This window comes from Theropithecus gelada, chromosome 10, assembly GCF_003255815.1.
Source record: "Theropithecus gelada isolate Dixy chromosome 10, Tgel_1.0, whole genome shotgun sequence".
In the NCBI taxonomy this organism is placed as follows: Eukaryota; Metazoa; Chordata; class Mammalia; order Primates; family Cercopithecidae; genus Theropithecus; species Theropithecus gelada.
In genome coordinates, this window is record NC_037678.1 from 13,416,748 (window position 1) to 13,441,625 (window position 24,878).

A 24,878-nucleotide genomic window follows, 5' to 3' on the forward strand; every position below is an offset into this window, starting at 1 on the left:
AACATCAGATGCAAAAGCCCTTCTCTCTTACCCCACTGAGGACTTCTGGATATCCAAGGCTGCAGGGGCATGGCTATTTTCAGAACCCCAAACCAGGACCCATGGAGAAGTAGCAGTGGGGCAGAAAACGTGAAGCTAGCAGCGGTTGTCCCAGAGAATACTAAGTGCACGGGACAGGGCTGGGGAAGCCTGAGAGAGGTGGTGAGTGCGGGTTCTGATTCCAGTACACCCTTTCCTCAGACCAGCTCCTGGCTCAGGGCGCATGACATTTTTCCTATAATATGACCTGGGCTTGTCACTTCCTCGCTGTGAGTCTTGGCTTTGTTCCGACAGAGGACTGAGTGTGACAATGTATCTGGGTATTAGCAGTGTCTGGCACACAGCCGCGCTCAAACGGCATGGGTTTGATGAGTGACCTCTCTGAGCATCCTGGGAAAGGTGCGGAGGGAAGTGAGAAGCAACACTCCTTGGCCAGGGAGGAGGCCCTGCAGCCCCCTCTCCTCTCCCCGCCTCCACCTCCACTTGGCAGGCCCATCACAGTAGCCACATACTGCCACGTGTGCGTCTGGAGGAAAGGAGAAACACAGGCAGAAACTTAACATGACCAGAAACAGATGTCAAGAACATTATGGGTGAGGCCAGCGGGTGGCCGCGGGAGCCAGAGAGGAAGGAGGGATTTCCAGGACACGAGTCAAGAGTGCGCGGGGCTAAGCTGGCCTGGCTTTGGAGCAGCTGGCCTTCAGACCCAGGAGGACAGGAGGCGGTGGTGGCCAGCACCTGGGGGCTGGGGTCATAGCGCACAGTCAGGTGGGCTGTGGGGTTGCAGCCTGGAGGTGGTGGCATTGGCGGCAGAAGTAGGGTTGCTTCGGGGGAGGAAGGGGTCATTGGAGAGGGCCTGCTGCAGGCACGTGGAGGAAAGAGGGGACCCTCTGCAGGTCAGCAGTAGGGTGGGAGGGTGCGGCAGTTCCTGCAGGTGGCTGGCTGCTCTTCACTGCTGGGGGGAAGGAATGGATGCCACACATGCAGATGTATACAAAATAGGCTGTGCTTTATTTCTCTGAGTAAATTTCACTCCCATTAGGCATTTCCATGAGCTGAAGTCAAAGAAATGTGATTTTGGCCAGCTGGGATTCCTCCCCACCCCCCGACATTTCCCTGCGGCTGTATCTAAGTGCCCCTCCCTGCCAGTAGGGAGGAGCTGGGGCACTCCATGTCCACGTATCCTCTGCTGAGTTTGGCAATGTCCTGTCTGCTCTGGGCTCTGGGTCCCACTCCCATACCTGCTGAATCATGCTCACTCCCACAGTGCCCCCCCGGGTCCTCATCCCTCTTGGGACACCTGGGTGCTGCCTGTACACAAATTCCTTGCCTCTCTGAGGGCTGTCTCACCCAGCCCCATCTGCCCAGATACACCCTGGGGCCATTTTTTCCCTGGGGTCTCAGGCACCTTCCTAGGGTTCTGCCCAGGAAGAGAAGAATGGCCCCTCTGAAGCTCAGATGTCCCAGACCTGTTGGGGTCAGCCTGGGGAGGAAGGGACAGGATCACTTTGGCCAGGAATCCCAACCCTAACTCATTTCTTGTTTCCCCTCTGCACCGCCCCACGCCGTCACCTGGGGGTGACGCTCCTTGAGTTCACCTGAGCTCCTCTGAATGTCAGGAGAGGGCTCAAGGCAGCCTCTCCCAAAGTTTCTGGTGGGGCTCTCCTTGTTCTGAAACCTAAGAACCTGCAGAAGCCTCCCTTTCCTCCTCTGCTTTTTGCTACCTAGCCTCTGTATTTGTTAGGATGCTTTTGGGTGCAAGGTACACATATTCAACCCAAAGCAGCAAGAGAGAAAAGTAATCCTAATTCCCAAGTAGGGAAGCTCAGGGTCTGTCAATTCAGCAGCTCAGCAGCTCACTAAGGACCTGGGTCTGTCCCATATCTCCACTCTTAGCACAACAGCTTTGCCCTTAGGCCAGTGATATATGATCTGGCTCTGTGTCCCCATCCAAATCTCATCTTGAATTGTAATCCAAATTGCAATTCCCACATGTTGGGGAAGGGACCTGGTGAGAGGCGATTAGATCATGAAGGCGGTTACCCTCATGCTGTTCTCGTGATAGTGAGTGAGTTCTCACGAGGTCTTATGAGTGTATAAGGGGCTCTTCCCCCTTCACTCTGCACTTCGCTCTCCTGCCAGCATGTGAAGAAGGTGCCTTGCTTCCCCTTTGCCTTCCACCATGATTGTAAGTTTCCTGAGGCCTCCCCAGCCATGTGGAACTGTGAGTCAATTAAACCTCTTTCCTTTCTAAATTACCCAGCCTCAGGCAGTTCTTCACAGCAGGGTGAGAACGAACTAATACAGCCAGCTTCCTTTAGGGCCACAGGATGGCTGTCCCAAGATGGTGGCCATGAGATTTCTCTTCTGGGTCCAGGTGTCACCCACCAGGTCCCAATCTGTTCTGCCAGTGTGCAGTCAATCACTGTGACTTGGGTTTTGCAAAAGAGAAAGGATTGATTCACAAGGCTGCCAAGCAAGGAGGTGGGAGAACAGCATTCAAATCTACCTCCCCAAAGATAAGGTTTAAGGATATGAACGGGTTAGAGAAGTGGGTGGTCTAAGGTGTGGGGACAGGTGATTGGCAGTGGGGAAGAATGAAGTAACTGGTTTGTTCTGTACAAGCATAGTTGGGGTTCATGGCATTTCATAGGACACATACAGAAAATGGATGCATTAGCCTGATCTGTGGGTGGAGCTTTTGGTCCTCCAATATCAAATGGCCATCTCTTGGGCACATATACGGCCCAGCTGAAGGGTCTCAACCAGTTTCAGCTGGTCCAATTCCTGAAAAACAACCAAAGCCACCATTACCATGGTGACCTATGAATGTTACCTCTAAAGTAGCCAGTGAAAGTTAAGTTTCAGCATTCAGTGGCAAGGCTTTCAGCTCCCTTGGCCTTCAGCTTCACGGAAAAAAGGGTTCAGCGACGAACCCTTCCATTTCATGGATATGGCAAGGGTGAGTGAAACAGAATCAGAGATTATTCTGTCCAGAAGCCTCTCCTCGCTTCTCATTGGCCAGAGCTGGTCACATGACTGTACTTAACCCAACCTTGGGGAAGCAAGATTTACCCGTGAACCCTGAGGGGATAGCTAGAGCCCCAGGCAAGATCAGAGTCTCACCCACAGGTTGGGGTGGGGTGGGGAGAAGCTGTCGAGAGTCCGGTTGGTTCACATTTTGTAAAAGCTCTCTGGCCACAATGTCAGATGCGGGTACTTGATTCAGCCAGGGTGTCTTGGTTCCAGGAAAGCTTCCCAGATGTGAGAGGCAGCTGGATCCCTGAGCATCTCCTGGTTATAGTGTTTAGCAATAGTTGGCTCTGCTCGTGAGGCTTCAAGTTCTTGGGGCAGCAAGGCTACAGCAGCCAGTGTTACCACCTCTGGGACCCCTCCCCAACCCCTCTTTGGCAGCTTAGTGTGTGGTTAAGGCTGAGGCTGCTGGAGGCACTGCCTGGGTTCAAATCTGAGTAAATTAGGGAAGGTCATTGAAACTTTCTGTGTCTCAGTTTTGTCACCTGTAAAATGGGGATGATATTAACACTATCTACCCCAAACGGCTGTTGTGAGGATTAAAGGAGTAAGTATATGCAAAATACTGGTACATAGGAGGTGCTCTATAAATGTTAAAAATTATTTTAAGGTAGACACTTTCTTATATTTACTTTACAGAAGAAGAAACTGAAGTACAGAGAAACTGATTAATTTCCTTCCTTCATGTGTCATTTGTTTACCCAATCAATAATTATGGATTGATTCCCATTCTATAGCCTTGGCCCTGTGCTAAGCACAGAGAACAGTGTGGTGAGCCAAAACCCCACACGGTCCCTGCCCTCATGCAGTTTCTAGTCTAATAGGGGAGACAGACATTACACAGTCACAGCAGAGCTTCAGCATGGGGTAAGTGCTATCAAGGGAGAAGCAAATTTGGGAGGGAGAAGTGGTCAGGGAAGGCCTCTCTGAGGAAAAGGTGGTTCAGCTGAGACCCAAAGATGAGAGACACAGCACAGCTGGTAGCGGGGCCAATATAGGTCAAGGCCAGGAGGTAGGTGGCTGCTCAGCCCCTCCCAGGAACTGAAAGAAGGACCCAGAGGCCGGAAGGAGCCAGGTTTTGCAGGACCTGGGATATTGGATCTTGTCCAGTGGGCCACACTGGAAGGAAGGAATGGTTCCTGGGAAAGAGGGGAAGCTCATCCAGGACCTGAGCTATGACTTCTCAGAGGATGGCTGGAGGATGGGACACACCCTCAAACTCTTTGGGTGGTTCTCAAGACAGGGCAGGACTCCTTACAGGAGTCTATGAGGAGCCTTGTGTCCTCAGCCCCACAGCCAATAGTGGCTGGAGCCAGCCTGCACCAGAGCCAACTGCGTGCATGTCTTCCCAGTCGCAGGTTCAGAGACATCACAATGCTAGCTTGAAATGGGTTATGGTGCAATTTACCAATTTGCCAATTTCTAGTTAAAGCATTGAAGAATTCTTACATGTTGCAATTTGCCAATTTCTAGTTAAAGCTTTTAAAAATTTGCCAATTTGCCAATTCTTACATGTGGCAATTTGTCAATTTCCAGTTAAAGCATTTAAAAATTCTTACAAAACAAGGCCTTTATTAGAAATGCGGCTTGGGTGGGGAATGGGCCCAGTGAAGGAGGCACTTTGGGTGTGGCCCCAGGCTCACAAGATCTCCTCTTCTCCAGGGAACCCTCACCACTGCCCACCCCCAAAACCTCAGCCCCTTACCCCACCCTCGGGCCCATCTCTCTACCTCATTCTGGCTCCTATTGGGTGGTTGATAGCTCCAATGGAGGCCCTAACCCTAGCGGGGCCAGCTTGAGTCCTGCTCTGCAGATTTGGGAAGCAGAACCACAGCTGGGAGCTGATGGAACTCAGTGCATTAGGAGGTGCAGCCAGGGATCCCAAGCACAGCGAGTGCCAAGGTCCTGGGGCTACCCTGGCTTTTCCTTCCTGCAGGTTTGGTTGGGGCTCTAGCCCCTTGCCTCCATCCCCATGTTTTTTTTTGTTTTTTTGTTTTGTTTTTTTTTTTTTTTTTAAACTTTACCTTTAGCTAATAGAAGTTGAGTTCTCTTGCTCACAACCAAGGAGCCTCAACTGAGGTGCCAAAGGTCCAAGAAATGCAAACCACCTACTTGAGAGGGAGCATTAAAGCAGTGACAGGTCATTTCAATTCTGACAACGTTAACCGAGCGTCTGTTCCAGGAGCTCTGGGGATCCATACATAGCTCAAACAGGTCAGATCCCCTTGTGGGTTCTCAATCCAGGGCAAGGTTCTGACCTGCAGTAGAACGAGGGAACCAAAGTGTATTGAGGCTATAAAAGAGGTTTATATAAGACGCAAGAGTAGGGAGCTCAAAGGAGGAGCAACCAACTCTGACTATATGTGTTTGGGTCTTAAAGGCTGGGTAGGAGTTTTCTAGGAGGAAGGGTGAAGAAGAGGATTGTGAGCAGCATTCTATTTTGTACAATCGCATCTATAAATCCCATAAATACTTTTTGGGAATAAGTCAAGCAGTCTGTTCTCACGTGGAGCTTACAGTCTAGCGTGGGCAAAGGCATGCATTGGGAATCGTGTGGCACATTTCAGGGAGTTATAAATTGCCTCGCATATTCAGGAAGCATTCCGTAGTTTTTATCCTTCCTCCAGCTCTGCCTGGCTCCCTCCCTCCTTCCTTCAGATTTTCCCATTACCTTCTTGTGAGGTCCATCTACCCCGACTGCCTTGTTTAAAATTGTACTCCTGATTCTCTGTCTCCCATTTTTTCTTTTCTGATAGAGTTTGTCATCTTTTAACCTCCTGTGAAACTTACTAAGTCCTTATGTTTATTGTCTGTTTCTCACCCCACTCCCCACTAGACTGTAAGCGTCACAAGGGCAGGTATCTTTGTTTTGTTCACTGTTGTGTCCTAAGCATCTAGAAAAAGAGTTTGGCACATAGAGGCTCCTCAATAAACATTATTTGAACGAAAGAGCGTGAGGCCAAGCGTGATGACTCACACCTGTATTCCCAGCACATTGAGAGGCTGTGGCAGGTGGATCACCTGAGGTCAGGAGTTCGAGACCAGCCTGGCCAACATGGTGAAACCCTGTCTCTACTAAAAACACAAAAATTAGCCAGGCAGAGTGGCCGCACCTGTAGTCCCAGCTACTTGGGAGGCTGAGACAGGAGAATTGCTTGAACCTGGGAGGCAGAGGTTGCAGGGAGCTGAGATCGCACCACTGCACTCCAGCCTGGGCAACAGAGCGAGCCTCTGTCCCCAGCCCCTGCCCCCATAAAAGAGCGTGAGTCCTAGAATTTGGGAGGTAGTAAAATCTATCCTCATCCATAATATCAGAAGTTCCAAAGGCTGGAAGGATCATCCCACCACGTGCCCAGCTTCCAACCAGAGAAAGGCGCTCCCAGGATTTTGCAGGATTTCTTTGGATTTGCTGCGTGTTTATCTTTGAAATTGCTTCATCTCTTTGGAGATCAGCAGTAAAGTCCTAAAGGCAGCAGGAATCTGTGTGTGGAGACAATGAGGAAAGGAACTGGGGGAAGTGTGTGGCCCGTGCAGTGAGGCTGGGAGGCCATGAGCCACGTCAAGCAGTGACCTCGTGGTGGAGGACCCCAAATGTGGCACTCTTGGGACTGAGAGGTGGCCAGAAGGGGCAAGTCAACACCCATGGTGCCTCCACAGAGAGGGATGGAGGCTTGGGTTCTAGACTCTCCACCCCCAAGTGGCCAAGCTTGTCATTCCCCCAGCCCCTGGGTGGTGCTGCTTCCCCTGTGGCAGACACGCATCTCTCCACGGCTGGGGGCAGTGGGGACAGTGCAGAGTCTGCCCCCACTGCTGGCCTCGAGTGTCCATCCCTGTCTATGAGGAGCTGTTGCTCTTCTCAGCTGCTCTCCTGTTAGGTCTTGGGACCGATATCTTCTGTGATGTCAGCTGGTAAAACACAGCCCATCTCCTCTGCAAAACAGGTAGCTCATTTCACCCCCAACCTTGGCAAACACCAAACTTCCTGCAGCTGCTTTGGTTTTCTTCAGGGCCTTTCTGCTGTGCTCTGGTCTTCCTGAAAGAGTCTTGTTATTCTGTCCATCCATATCTACTGTCTGTCCATCCATCTGTCTGTCCGTTCATCTGTTCATCCATCCATCCATCCATCCATCCATCCATCCATCCATCCATCCATCCTTGTCCCCCATCATTCCTTCTCTCCCTCCATCATTCCCTCCATGATCTCCCATTCATCCTTCTTCTGTTCATCCATCAGTCCATTTTCCATTCATCCATTAACCACCCTTCCATCCACATCACAATGACTAAGCACCTCCTATGCTCCAGGCACATACCAGGCAGCATAAAGAAATACAGAATGAATGGGACTCAGTTCCTGCCCTTGGGGAGCACCCACTTTAGTTGGGGAGAGAAGGAAAGCCTCTTGACAGGTAACTAGCCCCATTAGAAAGCAAGGGTAAAGGCCTGGGAGGCATCACAGAGGATGTGAACCCGGGGCCTGAAGGATGATGAGTCTGCAGGATAAGAAGGCAAAGGAAGGATGCCACATGCAGGGCAGGGAGGGGGCAAACCCTGGGGGGAGAGGGAGGCGTGCAAGTCATTCTGCATTCTGTGTGGCCAGAGGAGTGGATGCAAAGGGGGATCTTCAAGATGGGGTGTGGGCCTCCAGTTAGGAAGGGCCTTGAAGCCAGACTCAGGATGCTTGGATAGGGTCCTGAGGGCAGTGGGGAGCCCCTGAAGAATTGTGTGCAAGAACTGCTCTGTCTGCAGAGTGAAGGACGACATGGCTGGGTCCTGTTAACAAATATGAACCCCTCTGTAAACAGAACCCCTCTGTAAGCAAGAACCCCTCTGTAAACAGAACTCCTCTGTAAGCAAGAACCCCTCTGTAAGCAAGAACCCCTCTGTAAGCAAGAACCCCTCTGTAAGCAATAACTTCTCTTTAAACAAGAACCTCTCTGTAAGCAAGAACCCCTCTGAAAACAAGAACCCTTCTGTAAACAGAACCCCTCTGTAAGCAAGAACCCCTCTGTAAGCAAGAACCCCTCTGTAAGCAAGAACAGAACCCCTGTGTAAGCAAGAACTCCTCTGTAAACAGAACCCTTATGTAAACAAGAACCCCTCTGTAGGCAAGAACCCCTCTGTAAGCAAGAACCCCTCTGTAAGCAAGAACAGAACCCCTCTGTAAGCAAGAACCCCTCTGAAAACAAGAACCCTTCTGTAAACGGAACCCCTCTGTAAACAGGATCCCTCTGTAAACAGGATCCCTCTGTAAACAGGATCCCTCTGTAAACAGAACCCCTCTGTAAACAGAACCCTTCTGTAAACAGAACCCCTCTGTAAACAGGATCCCTCTGTAAACAGAACCCTTCTGTAAACAGAACCCCTCTGTAAGCAAGAACTCCTCTGTAAGCAGAACCCCTCTATAAGCGGCGCCCCTCTGGCCTTGCGCATGGAGGGAAGGAGAAGGAGCTGGTGAAATATTAGGCTCTGGCGATAACTGTTGTTCCCCACCTGCCTTCAACCACTTAGTCTGTGCCTTGGCTCCTGCAGCTCCCTCTGTCTCGGGCCCTTTCTCTTGACCCATCACTGCCTATGGAACACTCATCCCCATCCTCCCAGAGAAGAGGAAGAACCCAGCCTTCCTCAGGTGCCTCCTGCACGCCAGGAACTGTGGGTGTTGGCTTCTCTGTGTGCACAATCTCATGCCATCCCCATGAACCTAAGAGGTGAGGAGTGAGTAGTCCCATGTTTCAGATGCATAAGCAGAGGCTCACAGAGGTAAAGGAACTTATCCAAGATCACACAGCTAGGAAGTGGCCAAGGTGGGATGGGGACCCAGCCCTCACTGCCTTTGCACAATGACTCACTGCCCACAGCACTGATGCCACATCCTCTGGAGCCTCCCCTATGGCTCCAGCCAAGCCAGGCTCTATTTTTGGGTTTGTGTTTTTGTGTTTTGTCATTTACTGGCGTTTCAAACTGGGAATGCTCTATGCCTCTCGTACTCATTATGACCACATTTTCTAAAGACGAAATTGCACAGACAGCCTGAAAAAGTATTTTTTCTGTCTCGTTACTTTCTTTAATAAATTCTTAGCCAGATTAGAATCAAATCACATGTATTTACTCTTCTCACGTGATACGAGGACTGCTCTGAAAGTTCAGGCCAAGGGTCACCACATCGACACGATTTCCTTAGTTATAATCATTTGCATATTTGTCCTACCTCCATACCAAGAGAAGGTACCCTGAGTTAGAGTTCAAATCCCACGCATCCTTGTCATTCCCACAGTGCCCAGAATGGTGCTGCCGGCAGGTGCTCAGTAAATCCTTACTGAACTCATGCAAGGGGGACAGACCCGCCTCAGCCCAACACCAGGACTGCCCTCCCTCGCTCCCACATCCCTTCCCTTCCTCCCTTCCTTCCCATCTTTCAACAAACGCAGTTTGAATGCATTTGTCACACCAAGCTTTAGGCTCAGAGAAGCTGTGGGACTCCATGCACTTCACCTGTGGTCTTGAGGCACCACAGTCCAGCCAGGAAGACAGGCACCAGGCAAATCCTCCCACCTATGCCCAGTCCATTAGGAATACAAGCACCTGCTCCAGTGATGGTCAGAGCAGGGCAGCGTCCGCTTTAGATGCATGGGGTGCTGGGAAGGCTGCCCTGAGAAAGTGACCGCAGGCTGAGGCCTGGGACGAGAGAACGTGGGCAGGGGCCCGAGGCAGGGAAGAGCTTGGAAACTTCCAGGAACTGCCAGGCAGCCAGGAGCAGTGGGGCAAGGGAGAGAAGAAGCCAGAGAGGCCGCAGGGCTGGGCTTTCCATGGCGAGGAGGAATGGATACTGCATAAACGCAGCAGGAAGTGTTGGGGGGGTGTCTGATTTTCATTTTATAAGGGCAGTCGCTGGGGCAGAGGTCATGGGACTTAGGGAGGGACTCAGGGGGCAGAGGGATGGCGGGACAAGACTGAGGGTGCTGGCTGGGGCTGGGGGGTAGAGGACTGTGAGTGCTTTGTACTTGGAGGCAGTCAGAGCTGGTCTGGTTAGGGGTGCCATTACCCAGGGCCAAGGAAAGGGATGCAGGAGGGGCAGCGGGTGGGCCAGAGGCTGTCCTGGGAACCCTAAACATGGAGGCCAGGAGAAGGAGGTGCTCCTGTTTCTGATCTGTACCAACAGTACCAACTAAGGGGAAGGTGAGAAACTGCTTGGGTGGAGTGTCCTTCTCTGAGTCTGGGGGTTAGGTGGGATGAGGGGAACCGGGAGGCTGGAGGCCAGAGTTCACACTCCTGCCCTGCTGTGTGACCTAAGCTGAGAGCTGTCTCTCTCTGGGCCCAGGCACATCATCACCTATGCAGCGAGGAGCTGGGTCTGACAGCCTCTGAGATCCCTGGCAGATCTGCTGGTCTCGGCTGTCTTTCCTTGGTCTGCCCTCTACCGTCTTCCCAGAAGCCAGCGGCCCAGTTTTCTTCCCCTGCTTGTCCTGTGGGCACTGGGACTCCCAGGGAGGGAGCAGACACTGTCCAGCGTGGCCACACTCCTGGCCGCGACCTCACCTCCCTCCTGCAGAACAAGCCCCGTGGAGGCTGCAGAGGAGCGCACACTGCCCTCTGGTGGCAACTTCTGGGCCCACCCGTCATTGTGCCCTGCTGTTTACTAACTCAATTGTTCTTAAAGCGATGATTGACTGCCTTTTGCATGCAAAGTCCCAAGGCAGGCATGAAGTAGGTGGGCAGTCGGGATGGGGGAGAAGGCTTCCTGGATGAGGGACTCCTGATCCCTCCCAAGGCCTAGGCTTCCTCCCTCCACCGTGGGAATGGAGCAGTGGTGGCAGAGCTCCTATGGCTGCAATGAGGATTCAACGGCTGAATGCGTGGAGTGCATCTTAGCCTTACTTCTGGCCCAGGAAGCACAGGCTTCACGTACAACACATGCAGCAGCACAGCGCCTTCAAAGGGGGCTTGTGGCTGTGTGCGTGGAGGTGGCCAGTTTTGGGCTTCCTCTCGGCAGGAGGTGGCGGCGTGAGGAGGCTCTGGTGCTGAGGGCCCTCTTTCCATTGTGGTCCTTTGGTGAAGCGGAGGGTCCCCCAGTAGCGGGAGCATTTCCAAGGAGCCAGGACTTCAAGGGCCTAAGGCTGGACAGGCCCTGTCCGGTGCAACAGATAGACCTTGAGCATGGGCGGGGAGGTCATCTCTTCCTGCCATGATCTCGCTCCCCCGGCAAGCAATGATTTCTTTGCCGTAGGGAGAATTCAGGGGAGTCGGGCCTTCTTGGGGAGATGCTGTGGAGGGGAGTTGTGGACAGTTGGATTTAGGATGTCTTCAGCTCCAGGTGTCTGCTTTAGGCCGGTCTGCACCTGTGTCTTCCCCGCCTCTGTCCCTCTGGCACTTGCCCTGGGTAGGCCTGGCTCAAAACCCTCTTCCCCATGAAGCCTGCCCTGAAGAGGCAGCTGCCCAGGAGCGTCTGCACACCTCATACAAACTTTAGCTGTGGTTATATTACATTCGTTCCCATGCCTGTTTCCTGTCCCTGCAGCCAGACTCTGGGCTCCTTGAGGGCTGGGTGGGGTCTTGGGCATCTTTTGTGGCTGCTGTAACTCCCAGCCCTGAGCTGGGATAATACAGATGCTTGACAAACGCTCCATGCTGACTGGCAGGTGTTCCTACCTTCCATGCCTGGGAAAATCATGATTCAGACTCTCCCTGGAGAGGCCACAGTCAGAGAAACAGTAGGAAGGACAGAATGGGTTCTGGAAGGCCACAGCCACACAGCCAGAGCAGGCACAGATGCGGCCAGCCGTAGCTCAAACTCCCATGACTCTCTTCTTCCAAAGGTGGCGGCAGGCTGGACGTTAGGAGCATGTGCTTAAGAGCCAGATGGTCCAGGCCCACATCTTACCTCTGAAACATCACCTGTGTGACCCTGGGCATGTTATTTAACCTCCCTGTGCCTCAGTTTTTTCATCTGCAAAATAGGATAAGAGTCCTGATCTGCAAGGGCTGTTGTCAGGATTCACTGAGGTAACATGGAGCCTCTCAAACTTCCGTGTGCACTCGAGTCGCTTTGGGGACATGATGAAAATGCAGATTCTGGCTCAGGAGGTCTGGGCTGGGGCCTGAGCATCTGCATTTCTGACCAGCTCTCAGGGAACACTGATGCTCTTGAACCTCCAACTGCCCTTGGCATAGTCCGGAATCAACACATGTACTTAGAATAGGGGCCTGGTGCATAGTAAGGGCTAGAGGAATTACCTAGTACCTCTCTGGGAAGGCTATGCTTCTAGAACTTTCTGCCCTGTAGCATTCTGCCCTCTGCATCCCTGGTGGCCCTCTGCTCTCTGGAGCCTCGGTGATGCTGGAGCCTCTGATGTCTCTGAGGTGGGCTGTTCAGAGTCTCCTTGGTGGTCTGCATTCTGAGCCTGAGGAGGGACAGACCAGAGGTGATTTCAAGAGACAGAGAAACAGGAAGAAGGCCCAGTGGGGAGAGGTGGCTTGCCTGGCCCACTCACCTGAATGTCCAGGCTTGATGTGAGCTTCACAATCTAAACCACACATCTCACAGCTTCCACCATCCCCCCTGGCCTCCACCCACCGCCGGCCCGGCCCCTCACCCCTCACTGCTGCCACACTGCTTCATGCAGGAACGGCACGGATGCCTTCAGCCAGAGTGTCAGCAGCACCTCTGGGCTCAAACCACAGGCCTGAAGCCACTGACCACATCCTCCCGATCAAAGCGCCCCCGCGCCCCCTCCTCACTCTGCTCCCCTCCTCTGACCCCTTGTGCACTGGCCAGGTCTCTCCTGGGCCCTGAGGCCTGGCTTAGGGAGGAGTGAGGCTGGGGTTCTCGGGTACTTTGGGAGAGGTGGAAGAGGTTGGGGGTGAAGTAGTGGGGCCAAGGGGCAGGGAGCACAGCGGGAGAACGCTATGTTGAGAGGCTACGTGACTGTCGCTTTCCGCTCTGCTCTGCAGGCCACCTCTCCTCACACACTCTCATGTGTGATACAGGTGATGGTCTCAGGGCTGTTTCCAGGGGTCCCATGTGCAACCCACGGAAAGTGGTGTGGGAACAGCAAAGCACCTTTGTGTGTGAGCAGCAGCTGTGGCACTCTTGGCCTGTGCTGCTGGCTGCCACCTGAGCTCCGGTTTGGGGCCGCTTCTCACAGAGCAGCTCCAGGCAGTGAGGAATGAGCTGGTCTCAGTTTCCTCCAGCCTGGCCCAGTAAGAGGGTGACAAGCATGGGGCCCTTCATCCCCTGCTGCTTTCAGGTTTGCTCATGAGTTCCCGGAGGCCCATGAAATCAAGGTCACAGGCTCAAGCCCATGTGGGTGGTGGAGACAAGCGTCCCTCTGCCCCACGCAGGGAGCAGCCCCGACCCTTCCTGGCTTTCTCCCGAATGGGGGGCCTCAGGGCAGGGGTGAAAGGCATCCTCATGCCAGGAGTCCCTCCCACGGGCTAAGGAGAGTCCCTCCTCCCTTGAGGGAGGCAAGGTGCCCAGTTTGGATTCCTCCAATCAGAGGATGCCTTTCCTGGAAGAGCTTCTGGGATCGTCCAACCCAAGCCCGTCCTTGCGGGGCATTTTTGGTTCCTGCTTGCTCAGTAGGCATCTGGCCTCCTGCTTCTAGAAGCGACCCCCCGTTTCTCTTTGGGGGATCTACCTTCTTGCATTTGATGAAGTCTTGGTTGAGCTGTCAATCAAAGTATCCCACCCTTTGCAGCTGGAGGGTGGGCATTTGACCTGATCTTAGCCAGTGAGACTCTGAATTCTAGTGAATAAAGCCAGGAAACAGCTGGAGGTTGGTGCCTCAAAGGGGTCTCTGCAACTGGACCACACTCAGCTGTGGGTGCGGCTGGTCTGGAATCTACCTGTCCCTGAGGTCTGGGTCTTCAGCTCCCTCCAGAACCTGAGAGCCACTCCAGATCCTTTAACTAGTTCTGTTTGGCTCAAGTTAGCTACAGCCTGTTCCTGCGGTCTGTAGCTCCAGAGAAGTGATGACTACAGGGAGGGACCTTAGTGAGTCGGTGGCACAGCTGGGGCTCAAACTTAGGTCTCCAGACTCTCAGTCCAGTGCTCATGCCCCTGGGGAGAAGCCTCTGGCCTGGGGACAGGGGTGGGACTGAAATGAAGTGGAACCGAAGGGAAGAAATGAGTGTTCTCATCTCATGGTCTGGTGCTGGAGTGTGGGTGTCAGTGGTTTGGCTGCTGGGCAGAGTGTGAGAAGGTGTATAGAACTAGGCAGGCAGGGGTATGATGCGGTCAATCACACAGGTAGCCTTTGACCTTCACCATCACCTGCCTCTTCCCCAGAACCCCTGGCATGTGGTAGGATCTCTGATCTGGCGTAGAGGGGTGGGGTGGGGGTCAGGGATGCCGGGTCCTCCAGGGAACAAGGATTTGGTAAACAGAGCCTGTGCCTGACCTTATTCAGACTAACCAGAATGGGTTTGTGACTCTGTGTGGTAGAGGATGCACAGTGGGACTGTCTCTAACTCACTTTGAAAGTGAAACCAGCCACTCACCAAACATGGGGGCCCCTGCTGGTTCTGAAAGTTCTGGCAGCCTCTTTATTCACCAGCCACCCAAAGTAGAAACCAGTTAGCAAGACAACTTCAAGGTCAGCCAGCCAACTGCTGTGTGCATGGGCCTCACCAGGCCTTCCAAGTGGGCATTTCGGTAGACTTCCAGCAAGTCCGTGGGCTGTGAGCTCAGGGTCAGCCCTCCCCCATATTTGGGTCGCCTACCCCATCAGCACCCTAGGCAGAGGAGGTTTTTATCAAAGACCTCCTGTGTTGTCCTTGAGCATCCAATGTTCACACTGGCGCCAGGGCCTGTGGTACAACAGTGGTCCTAGTCCAAGGCCGCGCAGAGAGAAAACCGTGGGGGCGGGCACATTTCCCCTCGCTGTCCTCTCACTCGATCGCCATCACCCAACGTGCTCAGTCATTGCTGTAATTAAAGATTATTTCAAATCTGACAGTTGTACTAAATGCATGCATGCCCCTGTGCTTGACTAAGGCACCTGTGCCAACCAGGAACTTCAGTTGCAAAAACTCTACTGGCTACTGTCATTAGAAAAGGAATTATTCAGGATATTCTGAAGCTCAGGAATCTCTGGCAGGAGCCGCAAATCAGGCTTGGAGAACTGCTGTGCCCTGGACACGATGTTCCAACACCACCCTCACCAACCTCCAGGTCCTAGAGTTGAGGCTTCTGATTTGGGGATCCTAATTACAGGCTGACTCTTCAGGACTGAGGTCTGGAGCTGAGGCTTCTGATTGGGTGAGCCTGGTCACATGCTTACTTTTCCAGCCTGTGGTCTGGAACTGAGGCTTCTGACTGGGGGAAACTGGTCACATGCTCTTCCAGCCTGAGGTCTGGAATGGAGGCTTCTGATTGGGCAGCCTGGTCACATGCTTATGCCCCAGCTGCAAGGTAGGCTGGAGACTCCTAAAAAAGGAGATGACTCTAACGCAAGAAAGGTTTGCAAAGATGCAGCACATCCACGATGTAAACTAAATATCCAGGACAGCACCTGAGAAGAAACAGGACTGGCAGAGGGTCCCTTTGTCAATGCCACCCTCAACTGCACTCCTCCCTCTGAAAGTGCCCAGTCCTCACATATGCGTCAGCTGTGGTAGTGGAGTTTTCTTGCATGTTTAAGTTAGAATTAATGGCGAGTATTTTAAATGGGAGGTTTTCACTTTTTTTTTTTTTTTTTTGAGACGGAATCTTGCCTGTGCCCCAGGCTGGAGTGCGATGGCACGATCTCGGCTCACTGCAACCTCCGCCTCCCGGGGTTCAAGCAATTCTCCTGCCTCAGCCTCCCAAGCACCTGTGACTACAGGCATGCGCCACCACGCCCAGCTAATTTGGTCTTTTTAGTAGAGACGGCGTTTCACCATTTTGGTCAGGCTGGTCTCAAACTCCTGACCTCAAGTGATCCACCTGCCTTGGCCTCCCCAAATGCTGGGATTACAGGTGTGAGCTACCGCGTCCGGTCTTTGTTTGTTTGTTTGTTTGTTTGTTTTGTGACGGGGTCTCGCCCTGTCACCCAGGTTGCAGTGCAGTGTCACGATCTCACTGCAACCTCTGCTTCCCAGGCTCGAGTGATCCTCCCACCTCAGCCTCCTAAGTAGCTGGGACTACAGGCATGCACCACCATGCCCGGCTAAATTTTTTGTATTTTTGGTATAGACAGGGTTTCAGCATGTTGGCCAGGCTGGCCTCGAACTCCTGGGCTCAAGCAATCCACCCACCTTGGTCTTTCACGTTTTTAAAAATACCAATTTGAGCTTCTTTTTGAAACTGAGTTTCCTGGTAGCGTGGTGCAGACATCTCCATCTGCCATTTCTCCTGTAACTGGAGTCTCCAATGTGCTATGGTCCTCACCCATCCACCTGATGTAACTACACTTCCTACCTGGCCCCCATGGGCATCTCAGTTCCCTGCCCAAACCCTCCCTGAAGGAGAGACTAGGTTTCCTTAGTGATCATGCTGAGTGGCACTGGTTCCTTTAGCCCCCACCTTCTCCTGTACCCACTGGGCCTGCCTGGAGAAAGACCAAGGCCCCGCTGAATCTCATACACTCCAGTGATGCTCCCTTAGCCACAGATAAGCTGCCATCCCTCAGCTCCCCACAGGGAGCTGCCGTCACTGCCTCAGTCAATCAGTGCCCTGGCCAGTCAGACACTGGGGTCTGTTGTCAATCAGGAAGGGTGTGCCTAGTTACCTCTGCCCATGGATGTGAAGAGTCTTTGATGCTGGGAGGTCAACAGTAGGATATATTTTAGCTAACTGTTGATTGTCCAAACATGCTGTTTACTCCATGAGGTCTTTACAATGAGTGAGGTCTTTACAATGAGTGAGGTCTTTACAATGCAGTGGGCCTCGCAATGTGCTCACAAACCTGTATATGCAGAAATGATATCTAGAGAATCGTGTTTTAAACTTGGCTGGGAACAAGGCTGGGTGCTACGTGAGCACACAGGTGGGGAAGGCTTTAGGCTGCAGATGCGGGAGCCGTGGGAATAACAACGGGTGGTCCCCACGCCAGCACCCCTGAGTGCCGCCCAGAGCATGTTTCTGACCCCATTTTTTGCTTTTCCCCAAGCAGACTTTGCAGGCAATGGTGACAGCCAGGCATAACCTTCTTAGAGGGACATTTTAACTTTTTTCCGATTCTTTAATAAAAACACTAAGAAAAAAAAAAGCAAGCAAATGTTACTTCTCGATAGAGAGGAACTTCTCACAGACACTTTGCAAATATCACACGTCCTTTTTCCTCACAGCAACACCTAGATTGTCTTCTGAGAAAGATCGCAGATTTTGGTGAAACCTGCCGAAGAATAAGAAAAAGCAAAGATAATGTTTTCACTCTACCTGTTTCCCACGGGAAAAGCGGAAACCGTTGCGGGTACTGGCTTTCCTGACTGTCCCCATCACAGGACACTGGCCTGGCTGTGAGGAGACCTGGATTAGAAGTCTGCCTTTTTGCCAACCAGTGTTGTGGACAAAATGCTTCCCCCCCTGGGCGCTCTCAGCATAGTGAAGACGGTGGAGGATGGGTGGTTCCACAGGCCTGGTGACTCAGGGACAGTTTCAGTAGGAAACTGACTGGAAGACTTGGCTGCTAGCAGCCTCCAGGGATTCCTGCCAGAGTGGCTCAGTGCAGGTATGCGCTAGTTCACGGACACGCTCCCACGCACCTTCACAAACGCATGCCACACTCATGCCTTCGAACACAGGGATTACCCCCTTTATGTTTACCTGAGTGGTGGTGCACTCACATGTATTCGGAACTTCATTTTTTTCTCTTCTCCATACGTCCTGGAGATTGCTCCATATCGGGACCCAGAGAGCCTCCCCTTATTTTATTTTATTTTTTTTTGAGACAGAATCTTGCTCAGTCATCCAGGCTCGAGTGCAGTGGTGCAATCTTGGCTCACTGCAACCTCTGCCTCCCAGGTTCAAGTGATTCTTCTGCCTCAGTCTTCTGAGTAGCTGGGACTACAGGTGCCCGCCACCATGCCCGGCTATTTTTTTTTTTTTTTTGGTATTTTTGGTAAAGATGTGGTTTTGCCATGTTGGCCAGGCTGGTCTCGAACTCCTGACCTCGTGATCTGCCCACCTCAGCCTCCCAAAGTGCTGGGATTACAGGCGTGAGCCACCACGCCCGGCCCTCCCCTTCCCATTTTGCCGCAGCTACATGGCATTCCACTGGATGGAAGTTCCCTAATTTGTTTATGACCTGTCCCCTATGGATATGCATTTTGTTGGCCTCGGGTCCCGTGATTGCAGGAATTACTTTGTACACACATGTTCCACGTGGGTCACTCTGTTGATGAGTTTTAGGTGTGGAATTGCTGGGTCACGTGTCAGAGATGTTGGTAGCTGTCAGATTGCCTTTCCAGGGAGGTGCTTGAAGCCCACGCCAGCAGGGTGACTCGCCTTTTCAACCTGCCTTTGATGGCAAAGCTTTTGAAACTTCAAATACACTCTCCCGGCGTTGTTTTAAATGTATATTCTCAGGAATCTTCAGGGTATTAGAGACTTAGCACTTTTGATTCTTTCTCTTCCTTTTTTCCTCCCTTCCCCTCATATTGACACTGTCTGTGTGTCAGGTAATTTTCTCGGTTCTGCAGTGGTGTGGATGAATCCCACACTGTTCCTGTTGGCCGAGAGCTCCTGGTGTAGACTCATAAGCAAGGCTATGACATGAGATAAGGTAACTGGCGTGTGCCCAGAATCTGCCTTGGCCAGAATGGGAGATCAGGGAAGGACTGGTTTTAAATCGGGGAGCTGATTAGTCTGAATAAGTAGGGTAGGAATATGGTGACCAACTTTGTCCTAGCCATATCACTGTAAATCTCATGTTCTGGAAAGCCCCCTCAGTCCCAGGCACAGTGGGACAGCTGGTCACCCTGGAGCAATCCTGGTAAGGAATGTCATGGTTTGCACGAGATACGAGTTGCTCAGGGTGCTGGTGCTGGTGTGGCTATGAAACGGGCAGCTCCCAGATGAACAGGGGAGAACATTGGGCTTCAGGTCTGGAGCCCGGGAAGGCTGGTGTGGAGGTGGCTACTGTGGCAAAGCGGAAATGAGGGTGATGGCTTGGAAGGAGGGGGTGAGGGAGGGAAGCAGTCAGGGAGAATGGCCACATTCCGTCTTGGGGACTGGTGGATGGGGTGCCTCTGAAGAAGAGCGGGTGTCAGCAGAGGGCCATGCTCAGAGAAGAGCCCTCAGGAAGTTGACCACTAGCCTGCTCCTTCTCCTTGTTCTGCTCTGGCCCCTCTGTGGACCCCTCCAGCTTTGTGATCCTCATTTGTTGTGAGGGGTACCCCACAGTCTGATGGGGACCGGGCGGAGGGTCAGACACCAAATTATGCATAGCATGGTCCTCCTGACCAGGGCCCAGGACTCAAAACTAGGTCACTGCTGAGGCCCAGCACTGTGGGGGCAGGACTTTTTCCCGGTGGGGACTCGGCTACCTGCTGACTTTCCAGAAGACAGGTCACAGCACCGAGCAGGGACGGGCAGAACACAAGGACTTGAGGGTGGGTGACAGTGTCAGCTGGCTGAGCCAGGGAGGGCAGGAAGGGAGGTGGCCCCGGAGATACTGGAGGTCTTCACAGTGGCAGAGGACAGGTGGTGGCAGAGACAGTGAATGGCACCCCCAAACCTCTGCTCTCCCTTGCCTGTGTGCCCTCTACTTATAGCTGGCTACATCTCCCAGCCTCCTCTGCAGCTTGGTTGACCATGTGACTCAGGCATAGCCAATGGGATGTACATTAGAAGTGGCTATGGCAGCTTTGGGGAAGGGTCCTTAACAGGCAGAGGCGAGCCCTCCTTCTCTCCTTCCTCTCCCTTCCATCTGCAGGAACGCAGAGGTGATGGGTGGAACTTGAATAGCTCTCTTGGTCTATGAGGAGGCGGGAGAAGGATATTGAAGAGGTCCCAGTAGCGGGACAGATTTAGCTCAGGATCCTGACATCATAAAGCCACCCCACCTAGCCTGGGTGGCCTCCCTTTGGACTTCTTTTATGTGTGAGAGAAATAAAACCCTCTCTTATTTTAGGTCACTGTTTTCTTCTTCTGTTCTCTTTGGACACACGCAGCTGAACTTCATCCTAACTGGGACACTGTTGTACAGTGGAGGGAGTGATGGCAGCAAGAGGGGTGGGCTGAGGTGGCAGTTCAAGGGGTCTGGGTTAACACAGGTCAGAATGATGGCAGGGTGCAAGGGCAGGCCTGGGCATGGGACTGGTACAGAGCAGGTCAGAGGGAACAGGAGGCTGGAGGTTGCAGCACAAACCCTGACATCTCCTGGGAGGTGGCGTGGAGAGGGAGGCTGAGTGCAAGGGCCAAGCACTCCAGTGAGCAGAGGGAGGAAGGGTAGGGCATTTGGCAGATACCAGGACTGAGAAGGATGCAGTCTGGCTTGGCCCAAAAAAAGACAGTCCCGTGATGGGTAGGGAAAAAATCACAGTCAGAAAAGGACATCAGGGCTGGAAGACCCCAATATACCACTGTCCCATGGCCCCTGTGGAAGAGGGGTCTGGGTCCAGTGTTGGGGGAGCTGTGGGACTAGGTGCATGGAAACAGAGGTATAAGGTGGTCGGTTCCCAGTGGGGCCTGTGAAAGTGCACTGCAGAGGGTCAGGTGGGGATGTGGAAGACGTAAGAGAAGTAGTTATAGGAGCAAGGTGTGGGGCCTCCTGGAGGAGGCTGGGTCCAAACCCCAGCACCCCTGAGACCCAGGTCTGGGTAGGCCTGAGTGGGCTCTGTCAGGGCCCTGCCATCAGAGAAGCTTCTGGATTTACATCTCAGGTTGCTTCAGAGAGAATCGGATGTCCTCTGGGACAGACTTAGGTTCTAATCCTGGCTCTGCCACATTCTGGTAGGATGACTCATGAGCCCCGGTTTCCTGGCCTATAAAATGGCAAGGGAAGAGTAGGCTCAGCATGCACAAAGCCCTGACAGAGTGAGAAAGCACAGGAAGCAGGGTCAGAGATGAAGTTGGGGCAGCCCCTGTAGGACGTGTGGGTCAAGACTGAGAGTTTGGATTTTACTGTGAATGCACTGGGAAGGTTTGAGTGTGTGCGATGGGGAGTGGCTGGGGGGTGAAATGTCGTGATTTGAGTTTGGGAAAGGTTGCTCTGGCCACTGAGTGGAGAACAGACCAGAGAGTCAAGAGTATTAATAGAAACAGGGAGACCAGGGTGGAGGCCACCATGGGCCAGCTGAGGTGGGAGATGACACAGCTCTGAGCAGGGTGAGGGCTGAAGAAAGCAGGTGCACCTCTCTGCACACCCCTGCTGGCCACCCATGCCTCTGGGCTTCTGCTGGCATCCCGTCTCACACCTCCTCACCTGGTTTTATGTTCAGCTGTAGCACCTGGTGGACAGACTGTATGAGTCAGGGAAAATGGAAATAGCAGTCCCCAGGTCTCAGAGGCCCAACAATAGAGGTTTATTTTTCACTCAAGTTATAGTCCAGTTTGAATTATCTGAGGAGGGGTGAGGGCCTGTCCTTCAGGTGACTCCAGGCCCTCTACCCAAAACTTCACTGGATTCTGGCAGGGGAGGGGAGAGAGAGAAAGAGATAGAGGGATGGCCGGGCATGGTGGCTCACGCCTGTAATCCCAGGACTTACGGAGGCCGAGGCAGGCAGATCACGACGTCAGGAGATCAAGACCATCCTGACCAACATGGTGAAACCCCGTCTCTACTAAAAATACAAAAATTAGCTGGGTGTGGTGGTGTGTGCCTGTAATCCCAGCTACTTGCGAAGCTGAGGCAGAAGAATCGTTTGAACCAGGGAATTGGAGATTGCAGTGAGCCAAGATCGTGCCACTGCACTCCAGCCTGGCCACAGAGCAAGACTCCGTCTAAAAAAAAAGAGAGAGAGATAGAGGGATTAAGAGACACAAGAGATCATAGGTGAGATTTTTAGGCCTAGAAGTAGAACAAATCACTTCCTCCCACATCCCATTGGCCAGACTTGGTCCCGAAGCCCCAGCTCACTGCAAGGGAGGCTGGGAAGCAGAGCCTAGCTGAGCCGGGAGGAGGGTGCATGCCATGGCCTGGAGACACATTGCACCAGGTTTCCCTCCTACATGCTCCCACAGGCGATGAGGTGTTACGTAGAGGATGTGAAGGAGGATCGTTCTCTGCATAGCGCACTCCCTGCCTGTCCATCTGAGGTGTTCTGGGCTAGGACCCTTGACAAAAGAACGAACCCGCTCCATCACCTGTTGCTGGGGGTGGAAGACTCTGTATGTGGGGGTTGCACCCTCCCCCATTCTGCTCCCCACTTTCCTGGCTGCTGCACATCCCAGGGGCACGAGGGTGGAGAGTGGCCTGCCTCCCTTCCCTGGCCCTACCCCGCTGGCCTGGGCTGCCCACCTCAGGCTTCCTGTGTCTGACCTGGCCTTTGGGGCGTCTGGGGTGCTCAGTAAATGTTTGTTGAATAAATAAAAGAAGGAAAGCAGGATGAGGAGGAAGAAGAGTCTTGGGCAGTACGTGCCAGGCAGACTGATGCTGTCTCACGGATGAAACAGCTATACACAGCTGTTCCTTACAAGCTGGGTCTGTGACTTCTGGTTTTGGCTGGGGATGTGTTTCTTTTTTCTTTATATGTGTGTGCTTTTAAAGTTTTAACTGAATTCATTATTTGGGGGCAGGAAATATGTTCATGCCATATAAAAGGGTCTACAGAGAAAAGCATCCTTCCTAATCCTTCCTCACCTGGCTCTTCTCCCCGAGAAAACCAGCGTTCCTAATTTCTTGCAAAGCTTCCGGGAATATTTGAGGCTTAAATGTTGGCTGTTATTCTCTTAGTTGTGGCTGTGTGTTTAGTATCCTCTCCTGCCGCCAGACAGCCTTACTCTAGGGGAGCGGGAAGGGCAGTGTGGAAGGAACTGGCCTTTACAGCAAGCCTGCGGTGCATGGTCACATTAAGTGCTTTTTACACACCTTCTTGTCCAATTCACCCCTTCATCTGATAGGTGTACATACTGAAGCACATGGAGGCCTAGGTTACAGCCTCAATCTCTAGTCCTGCCCCTCTTGGGCAGCACTGCTCCACACTTCTTTTCCAGTGCCGGGCTTTGCACATGGGAGTTGGGACTGATTCTCTTTTTGGAGTCTTGAATTCCACTTTCTCACATTTGCAGAGCTGCCCTCCCTGCTCTTCTCTCTCTCCTTTCAGAAGAGGTGGCAGGCTGGGTGCAATGGCTCACGCCTGTAATCCCAGCACTTTCGGAGGCTGAGGTGGGTGGATCACCTGAGGTCAGGAGTTCGAGACCAGCCTGGCCAACATGGGGAAACCCCATCTCTACTGAAAATACAAAAATTAGCTGGGCGTAGTAGCACGTGCCTATAATCCTGGCTACTTGGGAGGCCGAGGCAGGAGAATCGCTTGAACTTTGTGGGCAGAGGTTGCGGTGAGCCGAGATTATGCCACTGCACTCCAGCCTGGGTGACAGAGCTAGACTCTGTCTCAAAAAAAACAAACAAACAAACAAACAAACAAAAAAAACAAAAAAAAGAGGCCACAGCCTGCAATAAAACCCCTCTGAAGCAAGGAATCAGGAAAGGGAAGAAGCAGAGCTGCTGCTTCTGGGCTCCGAGGATGGAACTTCACAAGGTCTATGGGGCTGTGATGCAGCACGTAAGGATGTGCAGTTTTCTAAAGACCAGTTCATAAGTTTTCATCATTAAACAAAAAAGAGCCCTGAGCTGAGCTCCCACACCACCCTTCTCCCCTGCCAAGAAAGGGGGTAAAAGGTTAGGAACCATGACTTGAGAGGAAGAGGAAGGTTCTAGAATGTTCAATAAGTGGCTGTCAAATTGTTCACAAAGACCTGATAGTCATCTCTGGGAAGTGCTAGCTAGAGCAAACAGACAAGAGAAAGAAGTAAAGGGCATCCAGATTGGAAAGGAAGAAGTCAAATTATCCTTGTTTGTAGACAATATGATCTTATATATCAAAAAGCCTACAAACTCCACCGCAAAACTACGAGAACTGATAAACAAATTCAATTAAGTTGCAGAATACAAAATCAACATACAAAAATTAGCAGTATTTCTGTGTACCAACAGCAAACAATCTGAAAAAGAAATCAAGAAAATAACTCCATTAGGAATAGCTACAAATAAAATAAAATACCTAGGAATAAACATAACCAAATAAGTGAAAGATCTCTATAATGAAAACTATAAAACGTTTGGTGCAAGAAACTGAAGAGGACACAAAAAATAAAAAGGTATTCCATGTTTGCAGATTGGAAGAATCAATATTGTTAAAATGTCCTTACCACCCAAAGAAATATACAGATTCAATGTAATCCCTATCAAAATACTAATGACATTCTTCACAGAAATAGAAAAAATAATCGTCAAATTTATATGGAACCACAAAAGATGCAGAGTAGCCAAAGCTATCCTAAGTAAAAAGAACAAAGCTGGACAAATCACATTATCTGATTTCAAATTATACCGCAGAGTTACAGTAACTAAAACAACATGGCACTAGCATAAAAACAGACACATTGACCAATGAACCATTGGTCAGAATAGGGAACCCAGAAAAAAATCCACACACCCACAGTGAACTCATTTGCAACAAAGGTGCCAAAAACATACCTGTGGGGAAAGGACAGTCTTCTCAATAAATGGTGCTGGGAAAACTGGATATCTCTCTTCATATACAAAAATCAAATCCAAATGGATTAAAGACTTAAATCTGAGACCTCAAACTATGAAACTACTATAAAGAAACATTGGAGAAACTCTTTAGGACATGGGACTAGGCAAAGATTTCTTGAGCAA

The 24,878-nt window shown here is 51.9% G+C and overlaps 1 protein-coding gene across 1 annotated transcript in view; it reads left to right on the forward strand.

Moving 5' to 3' along the window:
• The first annotated feature begins 2,158 nt into the window (after window positions 1-2,158).
• IL2RB (interleukin 2 receptor subunit beta) overlaps window positions 2,159-24,878 on the forward strand; it is a 46,184-nt gene continuing 23,464 nt past the window's right edge. Inside the window, exon 1 of the mRNA XM_025400213.1 lies at window positions 2,159-2,227. Coding sequence (XP_025255998.1) covers window positions 2,222-2,227 — 6 coding nt within the window. The 5' untranslated portion in view covers window positions 2,159-2,221. The remainder of the gene's footprint in view (window positions 2,228-24,878) is intronic.